The sequence below is a fragment of the Charadrius vociferus genome, unplaced genomic scaffold (assembly GCF_000708025.1).
Source record: "Charadrius vociferus isolate BGI_N301 unplaced genomic scaffold, ASM70802v2 scaffold621, whole genome shotgun sequence".
Taxonomy (NCBI): Eukaryota; Metazoa; Chordata; class Aves; order Charadriiformes; family Charadriidae; genus Charadrius; species Charadrius vociferus.
In genome coordinates this window covers 656,280-671,054 of record NW_009646926.1, presented here as the reverse complement: position 1 = coordinate 671,054, position 14,775 = coordinate 656,280, and the positions used below count along the sequence as shown (strand labels likewise).

Sequence of the window (14,775 nt, the reverse complement as noted above, 5' to 3'; positions counted from 1 at the left end):
CCCCTCCGCCGGCCGGCGGCAGGTAAGGGCGGCTCGGTGCGACCCTCGCATCCCCCTGCCGGCCCAGGGCCGCGGCCCTGTCCGAGGGCCGGGCCGGGAGTGTCCGGGGAGGGGCCCGGGGATGTCGGCGGGACTTCCTCTGTGTGGGCCGGTGTCCTGAGGCGAGGCGAGGCGGGGACCTGCCCAGTCCGGCCCGGCCCTCTGTGGTGAGGTGCAGCCCTGCCCGATCGGGTCGGGTCGGGTCGGGTCGAGTGAGGTGAGGTGAGGTGAAGTGGAGGCCTGCCCGGTGAGGGTGCCCACCCGCTCCAGCCCCGTGAGGTGAGTGGAGGTGTGGGGGGAGGCGGCCTTGCCTGGTCCCGTCCCGCTAGGTGAGGACCTGCCCCGTCCAGTCCTGTGAGGGACACCCACACAAAGAGCGGCTGCCCGAGCCCTGCACCCTCGGTCAGCAGAGAGTACTGTGGGCCGTGCCAGAGGCATCCCCGGGGTGCCATGGCCTTGCCCGGAGCTCTGCAGCACAGCGATAGTGTGAGGGCTGTTCTGGTTTCCATGATTTTCCAGCTGCTGTCCCTGGCACCCCTCGCCACTGCCTTTGACCTCAGGCAGTACCTGTGTGAAGCGGTGTGCCAGAAATGGGCCTTTGCTGTTTCGCATCCGGACCAGGAAGGACAGAGCACCGCGCCGGCCTTGTCTTGAGGTGTGGTGGGAGTTGCTCGAGGCCTTGGACTAGTGGGTTATCACACAACCCTCCTGCGTTGCAATAAAAGCGCGTTTAGTAAAGAAAGCATGTAATTCTCTTTGAGATTGACATAGCATGTGAACCATTATGTACAGAGCTTCAGGTAGATGTGTGCCAGAGGGCTGGATGAACGGTTTGACATGGAAAAATGACTTTATATATGAGGTGACCTCCAGTTTCTCAGGGTGGACCAGTGAAGTTCCCCCAGCTCTCTTCCTGCAGAGACCTTGCTGGCTTCCAGCATGATTGCCTGCAGTTTCTACCAGTGTTTCAGTCACCTCTGCTGGGGTCTTTGCAGAACTGACAGTTCTGGGGCTGCATCTGTTTTCACAGAGGTCTCTGCAGTGCATTAACATCGCTGGTGCAAGACCCCACTGCAGAGTGAAAATCTGAGTAGTTCCTGTGTAGGTTTTGTCAAAGATTCTCATGTAACCTTAATATCCATGAGGGTGTCCCACCCAGTAACAACTTTATTACTTGTTACTGATCTTTGCTTTCTTTGCAAACTCAACAGCAACAACCAACTGGATGAGAACAGTGCCTCTGTTGCTGGTGTGCTCCTCCACCATGTGCGTCACCTGCATTGGAACCAAAGTGGAAGTTTTTAGGTTGAGCTGGAGAAGCATGGATCGCTTTCTCCTTCTGCAGAGCCAGTGTTACACTGAGCAGCGTCTTTCTGGACATGGGCTGTTGTTCTTTTACTACCTTTGGCCATCTCTAATGGTGCACAAAGGTTTCTGGGCACTGTAGTTCTGTAGACTGTAATACTTAGTTTTTGAGACTTTCGCTTCCTGAGCTCCCTGACTGCTTCAGCGTGGAAGTGAATTGAATCGTAAGGCTTTTCATTGCGTTGGGTCCCATAAATGCTTGTTGCTCTGTATCCCAAGAGTGTCAAACAGCTCCTTTCTGTGACTCTAGGATGTGGGACTTCAAACTCAGCATGAAATTCAGCAAGAATCGAGGCATTTTGTGGCCACAAAAAGGAATGGCAGCTAGCAACAAGATTAAGAAGCTTTAAGTGCCTCTATTTGAAAATTTAAGTTCAGAATGATGTTGCAGGCATTGATTACTTCATCTCTCTAAAAAGGAGATTGATTTGTATATCATGATGTGTGAGATACCTGTTTCGGTCTGGTTTTCACTTCCAGATAAAAGCCCTGCTTTTTGGTGTTTCCATGGGAGGGTCCTCAGAAAACTGTTCATTCCAGTGTTTTATCACCGGTGACATCAATGCATAAGGATTTTAATTTCTGAAAGATTGGCTTATAAAAGGCTTTTCATGATGTATGTAACTAATTTGGTGAGGCTTGTTTGAAGGTTTGGGTCTTGCTGGGTCCTAGAGTAAATATGTAGAAATAGTACTTAATTCTAAGTTGGTGTCGGTCACAGTTTCAGGCATTTCTTTCTCAGAGCTGTTTCCATGCTCTGCTGAACCTAGTTTTCAGCTCAGCTACTTGTGCTAGATGTGATTCTGTGTATTTATTGACCCTCAGTGGATCCTTTGAAATTGTCTAATCTCCCTTCTGACTCCTTGTAAATGGCCGATGTCCACAGTACCCTGTGGCAAGGCATTTCACAGCTTACCAAAGTCTGGTGCTGGGAACCACCTCCTTTAGATTGTTCTGATCCTGCCTTCTCTGAGCTCCATTTGGTTTGTTCTTGCATTGGGAGAAATGGTGAAAAATTGATCTCTCCCCATCCTGAGCCACTCATGACTTTATTACCTCCTGTGACATCCTACTCACATGTGTCTTTTCCTGACTGAGGAATCTTTGCTTGCTTAGGTCATACTTACGTAGAAGATGTTGCATGCTTTTGATCACCTTTGTCTGCATCATTTCCAGTTCTGCCACCCCACCCCCCCCAGCTTCCTAGAGGAGAAGCGTCAGAAATGCATGTAGAGCTCCGAAGAACAGTGCTCTAGGGACTTTTGTGGTGACACAGTGCTGTTCTTTTGGGGTCCTCTGTTCAGTCTTAGTAGACTGTTAATTACAGCTGTCTCTCTCCTCGGCTTTGGGCTCATTGCGATTCAGTGGGTGTTTAGATTGTTTCCCCAGGGTGGCCTAGGCTGGAATGTCTCATCTGCCAGCGCTTGAGTGTGTCTGCAAGGTGTGTGTGTGTAGCGGTGGGTACCAATACATGCCCCTTTTCAAAACCTCTTGTAGAACCTCCTGTTACAGCTCTTGCAGCATTTTTCCTAGTCCTGCCTGCACCATGTACGCTTTGTGATGTGCCCTGTGCAAGGACTGGGTTTTCGCTGCCCTTCGGCATCTACATTCATCCCAGTGTGACTGTCCTCACAAACCAGGACTTCCCAGTCAGTGAAAGACTGGAGAGGGAGTAAGAGGCTGCAGGTCATGCTCAGGTGCAGGAAGAAGCGTGGCCCCTGGTCAGGGACAGTCTGCAGAGCCTGCTGGCGGCAGAATTTGCGGGGGTGTCAAGCCCTACTGGGCTCTATAACTGTGCAAGCCATGTCTGAACGTGGCTGAGAACGTGGCTGCCTTGCTAGAAGTCATTGCTGAGGCCAACTGATTTGTTGCGGTGCCACTGGTGAGCTGTTGTCCTTAGGTTCTTGTATCATCAGGAGTTGGTCTCCATGGTAGTAAATCACTAGTTTTTGTGGGTTTGTGCCAATAGCTGCTAGTGACACCAACACAGCAGCACATTATGTTTGGGGAATAAGTGAGGTTAAAATTAATTCCACCTGATCGAGATTTTTAAGAGGCAGTTGGATGGGAAACAGAAAAAAGTAAAACTTAAGCTGATTTCTGTAACACTCGGTCATTTTATCTGAGTGGCAGGAGTCTCCTCTTGCGCATGCTACAGTATGCTCTTAATATTTTCAAAGAGTTCAGCCTTTTCTTAACTTTTGTGATGTTGTGTGATTTTAACAGCATTGAGCATGTCTGTGCAATCTGGTGCAAACAGACACAAGCTCCCCTTGTCTATATTTCACCTTGCTTAGTTTGTGTCCGTTCAAAAGAAGATGGTGCTCTTTTTACTGCAAGCAGTTTTCCTTCTTCCAGCCTGTAAACTACCAAATATAGATGTGTGGGGACTTCAACAGTTATACTTACTGTCCAGCCAGCTGCAGGACTTTATTTTGTTTGCATCATTTATAGAAAACAAGCTGTCCTTCCAACCAGTAAATTACCCTTCTACATAGAACAGTAAATATTTTCAAGATCCTTTTGATACAATCCTTATTTGAATGTTTTGCTAAATGTCGGATAAAAAGGAGTTAATTAAATTTCAAATTAACTTTGTTCTTGTTTATAAAGACAGACCATAACTGTATCACTGCAAATCTAACATCACACAGAACAAACAAAAAACATACTGAGTTAATTCAGTACACTATTTGTAAGATGTTTTATAGCATCTGTAAACATTTATGCATGTTTTGCAAAATAAATATTCACGAGTGCTGCTGTTTCTATTTCCTAGTTTAGTGTCTATACCACAAAAATACCTAGGAATTCAGTTGGGGTTGCAGTTTTGTTATGCTGGTCAGTGTAGGCACCCCACAGACTAAGAAAATGCTGATAGCATACGCAGCATTTGCACTGTGGGTAGTTTGACTTGCACGCTAGGGCTTCCCGGTGCTGTGTCGGGATTTGCTTTCATGCATTGTAACTTAGCGTGAATATTTTAGGATGGGGAGATGTGTGACTGTCACTTACCAAACCAGATAGTGATTCTTATTGCTTGTGGGGATTTTTTCCAAAGGTGTTGATCTGTTGTTGGTACCAGTTCTCTTTGCAGCATGGTCTTTGCTTTTTCCTAAAAATTGTTCAGAAAAGGTCAACAGTGGGTGTAGTAAGTAAGAATTCAAAAAGACTCAGAACAAAAGCCAGCTCATAGGTTGCTGCAGTGTCAGAGATTGAGAAGACTTCTGACATTTCTCCTCAAAGTTAGTGCTCAAGCGATTGCTAAAGGCAGTTCAGCCTGTTGTGGCCAGAAGCAGTCCTAACACAAACTGGCAAGTAGGGGTCCAAAGGCATTAATTTATCAGGAATTACTTAAAAGAACAAAAGAAGTGTGACTTAACCAAGTGTTTGTGTGCAGGGAATATGATAATTCTGTGCAAAACCCTGCATTCCTGGAGATTAAATGGCATGGGTAGGAGGAGATATTTTTAACTGTCCTGAATTAAGTAAAACTTTTAACTACCCACAGTGGACATAGAGGAATGCCCTCTTCCTTCCTGAGAGCAGTTTTCCATGTAGTTAAACACTGACATTATCTCTCCTTGTAGCCTTCTCCCCAGGCTAAACAAGCTCAGGGAATCTAGGCTTCCCCTACAAGACACATTTTCTAGATCTTCTATGCAGTGGCTTAACTGTTTGCCATAAAATTGTTTAGCCTCAAGTGGTTGTTTTCAGTTTGTGTATTTAATTTGGAATAAAGATTTATGTGCCCAAAAGCTTGCCTATTATTTCCAGCTATCTCAGTCAGTCTAATAAAAGATATTACTTCATCTCACAAACCTTTATCTCATTTAGAGACTTACATCATCACAACTACAGCAGCGCTGCTTTTATCTGCTGGTGCCATAGACTCTATGTCCTGTCCCCTCGATGCTTCCTGTTGCTCCCCGTTTGTGCCTCGTCGTCTCTGGTTTGTCCCGGCATCCTTCTGTGTGTTTCTGTATGTGCATCCTGAGTTTTGAAGCTCATGATGCTCATGACTTTGCCAGGCTGCTTTCTTACCATTATTCTGCATGGGATGTTTGACTTATCCGTTAATACTATTTCTCTAAGGATTACAAGTTTTTTATGGGTTTGGGTTTTTTTTGCTTTTTTTTCCTGATGCTCTTTGAAAATTTTGAATTCCATCTGAAGGATAGAAGCTAGCCTTCAGGCTAGATCCATTTGATGTCAAAACATGCCTTTTGTTGATATTGACTTATAATTTTTCAAGTTTTAGGAACTGTGGATGGAATGGAAAGCTGAGGAGCTGAACATTTTATTGAAGGCCTATGTGTAAACCCTGATGCTTGAATGAATGCAGCATGAAAATGCTTCCTGGAGTGGGTGTGTTTGGAACTGGCAGCACCGCCCGGGTACTGGTACCCTTGCTGAGAGCAGAAGGCTTCTCCATTGAAGCGCTTTGGGGGAAGACAGAAGAGGAAGCCAAACAGCTGGCAGAGGAAATGAACATCTCCTTCTACACGAGTCGGACTGATGATGTCTTGCTGCACCAGGACGTAGATTTGGTTTGCATCAATATCCCTCCGCCACTAACTCGGCAAATTGCTGTGAAGGCTCTAGGTACCTTTTTATCTTTGGCATTGGACCAAAAATCCATAGCTCATTGGCAGATTGAAATTTGAAGCTGTTACCCCAGTACGATTCTGGTTGCACCAACATGCAAATGCAGTGCTAAATGTTTTGTGTGGAATTCATAGCGTCACCTGCAAGAAAGGTTGCCTAGAATTTGTTGAAAAAATACTATTTATAATTGCTTATAGCTTTGCAAATTAATTAGGCTAAAATATCCCATTTTTTCTTCAGACTGAACTTATGATGGGGAGGCTTTAATAAAAATGAGCTGTTTCAGAGGTGGTGACAAGGGGGCAAAATGTTTTTGTGCCCATTTAAAAAAAAAAAAAGAACAAAAAACCCCAAACAACTTAAGTTGCCTAATTAATTTCAAATCTTCCCATGTTCTGCGATAGGAAACTGAGATTTGCCTGGAGTGGGGGGGGTTGTTCAGCTCTGCTTTCTGTTTTCCCCACAAATAAAACCAGACTTGAAAGTTAAAAGCCTTTGAAAAAATGTTTGCATGCACCCAGTAGAATCTTAAGAGTCAAGACCTAAATTCTCTGCAGCTGTTGCTTTCAGCCAGTGTGTTGTGACCCTGGCCACCACCTGGAGCTCTCTGTGGACACCCGTGTCTGTAGCAGGCTGGTATGGTCCCGGGTGGGACTTGCTGGAGGAATCCTTCTGCTTTCGCAGGAGGGCAGAAGCTGGGGGGGAAAGAGGAGATGTTGTGGGACAGCAGGAGGAACCCAGCAAGATGGGCTGGGTGAAGGTGTGTGGGAGAGAAGGAACGACAACCCGAACTGGTTGGGCAGGGAGGTGGGAGCCAACTGTCCAGGCATCTTGACATTTCTTAATTCAAAGCGTGTGACTTTGTAGTGTTAATGTCCTCTCATGTAGTGCAGCGTGGGTGTGAGTTTGCATGTAATTCTCTAAATAACAAGTGTGATATTTTTACTGTGTTTACAGGAGATCCACATGAGTTGATTTTAGGATGGGTAATATCTCAAACCATGTAAGCCAGGGTGGTTTGTTGTTCTTAGCCTCTTTGCTCTACAGTAATTTGTTATGGAAGTAAACAACTCCCTGCACAAACATTTGCATGCCACTTAGATATGCAGAGAGAGATTTCAGGATTTTTTTTCCTCTTTTTCACATTGTTAGATTTGTTTGTTTACCTTATTAGAGTACTGTCCTTTTAATTTAAGGTATTCTGATTTTTGAATGTTTGAACTGTAAATTAGAATTTATCTCTCTAAATATGCTAGAAGGTCTTTTAAACACTTGTTAGGTAGTAAGTGTTTCAATAGTTTTCATGGCTCTTGATGGTCAAGTGGGTTAAAAGGAGAGGACTGAACTTTCTCTGGTGAATTGTTAATTAAAATGGATTGAGATTCTTTCTTCAAAGGCTGTGAACCTGTAAGATGGCATTGTCTAGAGGAGGAAAGGGAGATAAAGCTGGTGCAAAAGTGCAGAGGTGATATGTATGCTTGACGGCAGGTATAGATAAGTGGGAAGCTGAAAAGTCTAGGGAAACCAATGGATGAAGAAGTAAAGGATAGTTTAGTTTTCACTTCTGTCGGTCCTGAAATGTTCTGATCTGCAAACTGATACAGGTATCTCAGACCCAATATGATGCTGACCTTGTCTTTCAGCTTTCTAGGTTAGTCACAATGGTATTTATAGATCTGCTGCCAAGTATGTCATGAAATATTTTAAGCATTCTGAAGGAACGCAAAATCAGGGTAGGGCCAAAGATGGAAGTATGTTTTCTCTGAAAGTTCAGATTGATATTGGGATGAAAGGCTGAGGGACTTGGGTCTTTTTAGTCTAGAGAAAGAAAACTGAGGGGGGATCTTACTAATGCTTATAAATCCTTAAAGGGAGGGTGCTGGGGGATGGGAACAGTCTTTTTTCGGTGGTGCGCAGTGATAGGACAAGAGGTAACGGGCACAAACTTGAATATAGGAAATTCCATCTTAACATGAGGAGGAACTTCTCTCCTGTGAGGGTGGCAGAGCACTGGCACAGGCTGCCCAGAGAGGTGGGGGAGTCTCCCACTCTGGAGACATTCCAAACCCACCTGGACGAAGCCTACTGTAGGTGACCCTGCTCTAGCAGGGGGGTTGGACTAGATGATCTCCAGAGGGCCCTTCCAACCCTGAACAGTCTGTGATTCATTCTGTATGTTTATAATTGGAGAATTATTGGCTGTGAATTGTATATAATAGATTGGTGTTTAGTAGCAGAGAGACTGGGCTTTGTGAAAGATCAGATGTGGTATAGTGATGATGGTCTTGTGTTTTGTTTTGTTGGGGTTTGTTTGGGTTTTTTAAGTGCTTACCCTTCTATTACTTATTTGTATACTTTTTTATACTTTTATTTTTACTATTTTACAATGCGCTTACATTTTTATTTCTGGCAGAGGGGAGAGAAACCCTTTTTTTCAGGCAGTGCAATTTGCTTGCCTAAGTTTCTTACTGACAGATGTCCATGAACAAGCCTAGGTAGAACTTTGGCATGATGGGGACAAAGCAGTAACGCTGGCTTGAGTTCATGAATCAGACAGAACAGATCAAAGCCCAGAGGGTGATTCAAACTAAGATCAGTTTAATCTTATGGTTTATCTCTGCAACAGGCAAAGCAAGAAGCTCTCCTAAAATTTGTGTACCTTTTGATCTCGGAGGAACTAAATTAATTTCACAAAATGTCTGTGTTGTGGTTCGTGTCCCACGGTTAAAATGCATCCACCTTTGCATTAGGTGAGCCCAGAGCAGAGTTACTGGCTGGAGTGGAATGTGAAACATGGGGATGTTTGGCCATGAGGCAGTGTTCAGGGAGGCAGAACATACGAAATCCTTGGAGTAAAATTTCTTCAGGATGCTGAAGATAATGTTGCTGCACGTACTGAGCCCAGCCGTCAAACGGATGGTTTGTGGAGTGGCTACAGAGGAACCTTTTACTTATTGTTCTTGGTTTATATTCATTGACTTAATCGTTTAAGACATCTATGCAACATAGATTGTTTGACCTCTGATTTTGCGGAGTCCCTACAAATTATAGCATGTATATGTTAATTATGAAGTAAAGAGTCAGAACAAGAAATGAAATGGAATGAGTGTTCATTCTTTGGGAGGCTCCCAAAGCAAGTACAGCTGAAACAGCCGGTTATTTGGGAAGACTCCTCAGACACTCTCAACTTCTTAAGGCAGACAAAGCGATGGTCTGGTGTGCTTCAGCAGTGGCCAGTTGTACATCTTCCTAGGTGTAACCTCAGGTTATCTGATGTTATTCAGGGCAGTAAAGAACTGGAGCTTCAGTTCAATGGACGTATTTACATGGGATAGACACATTTAGTAGTTTGAGTCAATGTTATAACTCGTGCAGAGAGGGGAAAGGCTGGGGACTTCAGCTGTTTATGGAAAGTGTTGGACGGGCAGCTGTGGCTGTGATAGCCAGGCAAAGAAAACCAAAGGGGTGAAGTGGTAGCTGACCCAGCCCAGCCTGCTCCTCACGCTGCCTGTGCAGGCTGTGTGGCACATGGCTGGTACCCTCCTGACTGTGCTGCAGGAACACCTCTGTGCACGGGTGCCCCTGCTTGTCCCACCCGCACACTGGACAGCAGGGCCCCTCACCATCCAGGCTACTCAGCAGGCCACCCGGCGACACGAAGGACCTCCTTGATGGACCGGTGGGCCAGATGAGGTCTCAGTGTCCTTCTCGTGGCCTGCTTGTTGGCACCCAGCCTGAGGCAGAGAGGAGGCCCTGGTTCACATGCACAACGATTGCAGAGAGAGACGACTCTTTAAGGTTTGGGCTGCACTTCTCCCATCTTTTCATGCACGCTCCCCTTCCCAAGGCAATACCAGGCTGCGGTTCCCCTTCCTCCTGCCCATGCTTGCATACTCCTTACTAAGGAGGAGGGAGTGGGCTGGGGGGTCCTGGCAATCACTGGGACCTGTTTCCATCCTCAAGTCCTGTCACAGCTCTGGGTAGTGTCCACCAGGCAGCATGAGAAAGCCGTGAGTTTTCTGTGCTTGTGTTTTATTAACCAGGACTGTAAAATACTTCACGTGGGGCAAGTTTTGAATGTGATGTGGCTGAAGGAAGCTGAGGCCTTGTTGCTCTTGGACAGTGTGGATCTGACGAGAGACCTAAGGTTCCCTTAGGTAGTCTAGTTTATTCTGCTGCCCGGTAAGTCTCAACTTGCATGTTGTTTTTTGATTGCTTCCATAGAATGTGAACATACTTCAAATCTGTTATTTCATTGAGTGAAGCCATGATTTGGCTGTATTATATTAATGAGAGTTAAGAGACCTCTTAAGTGTTTAGTTTATTTGCTAAATCAGGAAATAGTTTGAAAATTCTTGGAATCTGGCAGGTGCTTTTGCCCCTGAATGCAGAAGTAGATGGTTTGTTTAAGGACTCCTCGCAAGAGTGACATTTTTCTCTCATTTCCTCCCCTCTTACTAAAACAAGCAGTTAAAAAACACATTAATAAGAGTAGTTTCTCCTGTGTGCAGTGCTAGTAATGGCTGTTGTGAAGGGTGCACCTGCCTGGAAGTGCACCTGTGGAGAGGTGGTTTAGTGTGCTGGGAGCAGAGTATGTTTGTTGAGGGTCAGGTCTGATCGCTTGTTGGGTGCTTTGACCAGGGGTGTGTAACCAGGTCCTTGCGCTCTGGTTTCATCAGCCCATACATCTGCTCTGCACGTAGAGCTGTACAGCCTCTCCTTACACCCTCTCCAGGGCAGCGCTCAGCACTGCCGTTCTCGGGGATGTTGAAGCCTGAAGCCGTTTCAGGTTAACTACAGTCATGAGTAGTATAAGAGGTGGTAGAGAGCTACATGCCTTCACACTGCTTAGCTGGTTGCATTAGGTATGTCGTTTCACATCCAGCAATAACGAACTCAGCACTGAGAGCAAGAAGCACTTCCCAAGGAACAACTTACAGACCCCACAGGGCTTGGAGCTGGTAACTGCGGGGTAGGCTGGCAGAGAAACACCCATCTTCCAGGATGTGAAGCAGCACTGGCTGTCATGAGGCAGGGTGGACAGCCTGTTTCCTGGGCAGGAAGGAGATAAGGACAAAATGAGATAGGAACAAAATGACAGCTCTGGGGAGGAAGATTGACTCATTCTCTCTTGTGTCCTAGGAGGACTTCAGTCTGCAAAATGTTCTGCAGAAACTGATGTGCACCCTGCAGACAGTGTTTGATCTGAGGTGTGCACAGAGAAGACCTTGAGGCATGTTGTTAGGACAGCTTGTGAAGAGCTTCATTGCAGGCAGCAGAGCTGCTGCTATCCTCACTCGCTGCCTCTGAGTGGGGAAACCCAACTCCACAGCCTCATCTCCTTCCTCCCAGGTGTGCAGCCCCTTCTGTGGGTTTAGACCCGCTTGCTTGCAAAGAAGAAACTTCTTTTTCTAAATGGGGCTTGGTTGGTGAGCTGAACTCGCTCACAGAGGGCTCTGAGGAGCACCAGAGCCCCATGGTGGCTCTCATGTGTCTTAGCTGGTGGGGACCTCAACAGAAAATTTTGCAGCAGTAATTTAAGAAAAAAATATGGTACAAAGTTCAGGTTTTTCATTATCAAAATAATAGCAGCAAGGTGATGATGGTAAGTTTTTCTGTCTGGGAAAACAGAAGGCATGGCCATTACAGTGCTAAGGGACCTTGTAGCTGTCTCTGACTTGGCCTTTGTCCTTTCTGCACAGCCATCTGTGTGAGCTTGGGGACAGCTGTGGGGCTTGTCCCACTGAGAGCAACCACAGCTTTATCCCAGAGATATTAAGGTGTACCCGGGTCTCTGTCCTGGCAGTCTCGCCACGCTTGGTGAGCTGCGTTGAGCTGTCGGTGAGCTGTGCTGACTGCCATCCCCAAAAAAGGCATCAGTCAGTTTTAGCTCCTCAAGTGGCTTGGCCTACACTGGCAAAGAGTGCTGACGCAGGGGTGAGAGTGGGCGGGTGGGTGGCAGAACAAGGGCAGCCCAGCGTGATCGTCCGCCCAGCCTGAAACGGCTGTCCCCAGGCAGCACTGGTGGTCGCCCTTGGCTCAGCCCTCTCCACTCTCAGTCCCCCATTGCAGGGACCCAGCCCCTTTTGTGTGGACACTGTTGGGCTCCTTGGAGAGCCAACTCGGGGCAATAACCTGCCAGCAAAAGAGCCAAGATGAGTGAATATTTCCATGTTGGGTTTGTATGCTGAGTCAGCTCCTGTACCACCAAATACATGGTGGAGGGCAGTAGGGTTGTGCAAGGGGGACAGCTGTAGCCTGTGTGTACACAGATCGAGAGTCGCTTTTATTTTCTCTGAACTTGGAGAACTGCTGTCTGCTTAGGGTGCTGTGAAGATCCTTTTGCTTTTTCTTTTTGTTTGTATGTTACTGCAGCCTGGCTTGAGATGAGTGCCATTTAAACCAGAAGGCAGGTAAAGCAGGCGCTGAAGCATCTCTCAAGAGTCACTCAGCCAGCCATGTGGAATATCGAACTGAGCGTTGTGCCTCATCTCAGCAGTGGGATCTGGGACAGGAGAGTCAGAAATGGTCCCTGACATTGGGCGTTAGCAGTGGGCAGCCAGGGTGTCCCCAGGGAGTTTGACCTTACCCTTTGTTCATTAAAGCTTCTGTTGACTCACATTAGGGGATTTCTTTGAAAGAGACCACTAAAAATTGTAGTCTTTTTGTTTTCTGACCATATTTTGCTTGTGTCTATATTAGAAATACAGGTTCTGGGTTTTCTTTAGCTGTAGTTGCCTGGCTGAGGAGCTTGCTGGCGCCTGGACTGCTCAGAGTGTTCCTGAAAGGTTTGCTCAGCGCAGCCAGGAGGTGGAGTGCTGAGAGCAGGAGCTGCAGTGTGGGATCTGGCTTCTCTTGTGCGAGAGACTGATATAAGCATTTGTGCTGGTATCTTCTCATCGGGGAGTTGCTTAAAAGCTGTTCTGAGTGGGGAGTGCGGTCTGCTCCTGGGTCAGGAGAAGCTTTCAGAGGTGCCTACCTCCGTGTCTGGTGATTCCTGCAATTCTTAGGGAGAAACCATGGTATGACATGACTGACCTTCAGGTCTGACGTCACTAGTTAATGTCTGGAGACTTCTCGTATACCCCTGGTTGTTACACTGAAAAACGTTTAGATAAGTATTTTATTGGAACAGATGTATGTGGAAAAGTAAAGCCATGTCATGAGAAAAGACTGAAGATGGGGGAGGAAGAGGGAATACCAGCAGAGCACCAAATGTAGGAATTTGCTTTCTAATTAGCGATGCTTTTAAAACAATCCATCTACCAAAACATTATTTCAAATTGTTGCATTCTGTATGCAGGCCACTAAGTATCTTGTCTGTCCTGTTTCTATTAATGTATTTAAAATAATAAATGCATAGTGATGGTGAAACACAAATTGAAAATCAAATTTCCCCTTCACTCACCTCTTCCCTGCAGGGTACATGACATTTTTTCCCTCTGGCTGTAGAGGCATTCAAATAATTTTATAGCTACCACATGCAAATTGTGTCTTGTTTTGATGCTGTTTGATGCCATTTGGCCATTTATCTCTCATGATGTAAAAATCCTCTCTTTACTTGGAGGTTCTCTCTGTGGGAGTTTGTCAGCTCTGCAATTTGGAGAATCTTGGAAGCAGCTTTGAGTCTTGCTTCACTTGGTGTTCCTATTTTAGTTCCTAGACCTTTGCCTTTGAAATTGCAGCAGGAAAGCCTGACTCTTAAAAACCCTTCTTCTTGACAACCTTTGGGACATCTGAGCATGTTTCGCTCGTGTGTGCTATTTTTTTCTTTTTTTCTTTTTTTTTTTTTTTTTCTTTTTTTTTTTTTTTTTCTTTTTTTTTTTTTTTTTCTTTTTTTTTTTTTTTTTCATTTGTGCTGCAGGAATAGGGAAGAATGTGATCTGTGAGAAAGCTGCTACCTCTGTGGATGCCTTCAGGATGGTCACAGCTGCCAGGTATTACCCCAAGCTGATGAGCATTGTTGGCAATGTTCTCCGTTTCTTGCCTGCCTTTGTGAAGATGAAGCAGTTGATAGAAGAACACTATGTGGGCAATGTGATGATCTGTGACGTACGAGTTTATGGGGGAAGCCTGCTCAGCCACAAGTACAACTGGATCTGTGATGAGCTGATGGGAGGAGGTGGTCTGCATACAATGGGAACCTACATCATCGACCTCCTAACTCACCTCATCAGCAGGAGAGCAGAGAAGGTCCATGGTTTGCTCAAGACTTTTGTGAAGCAGAACACAGCTATAAGCGGGATCCGCCACGTCACTAGCGATGACTTCTGCTTTTTCCAGATGCTAATGAGTGACGGTGTCTGTTGCACTGTGACTCTCAACTTCAACATGCCTGGATCATTCATCCATGAAGTCATGATTGTTGGGTCTACCGGTCGCCTCATAGCTCGCGGGACAGACTTGTATGGGCAGAAGAACACTGCGCTCCAAGAAGAACTACTGTTTACAGACTCTCTGACTGTCAACAAGGGCCTTTTGGATAGGGGGTTTAAAGACATCCCGCTGCTTTACCTAAAAGGAATGGTGTACATGGTGCAAGCACTGAGGCAGTCTTTCCAAGACCAGGAAGACCGTCGGACATGGGATCATAAACCTGTTTCCATGGCAGCCTCTTTTGAAGATGGTCTGTACATGCAGAGTGTAGTAGAGGCCATCAAGAAATCCAGCAGGTCAGGTGAGTGGGAGGCTGTGGAGGTGATGACCGAGGAACCAGATGCCAATCAAAACCTCTGCGAGGCGCTTCAAAGAAATAACTTATGA

At 45.9% G+C, this 14,775-nt stretch overlaps 1 protein-coding gene across 1 annotated transcript; it reads left to right on the top strand.

Moving 5' to 3' along the window:
* The first annotated feature begins 5,663 nt into the window (after positions 1-5,663).
* On the top strand, positions 5,664-14,775 carry GFOD2 (glucose-fructose oxidoreductase domain containing 2). The gene is made up of 2 exons (XM_009894465.1): positions 5,664-6,009; positions 13,877-14,775. The coding sequence occupies exons 1-2, from the start codon at positions 5,751-5,753 to the stop codon at positions 14,773-14,775; spliced, it is 1,158 nt and encodes a 385-aa protein (XP_009892767.1). The 5' UTR covers positions 5,664-5,750.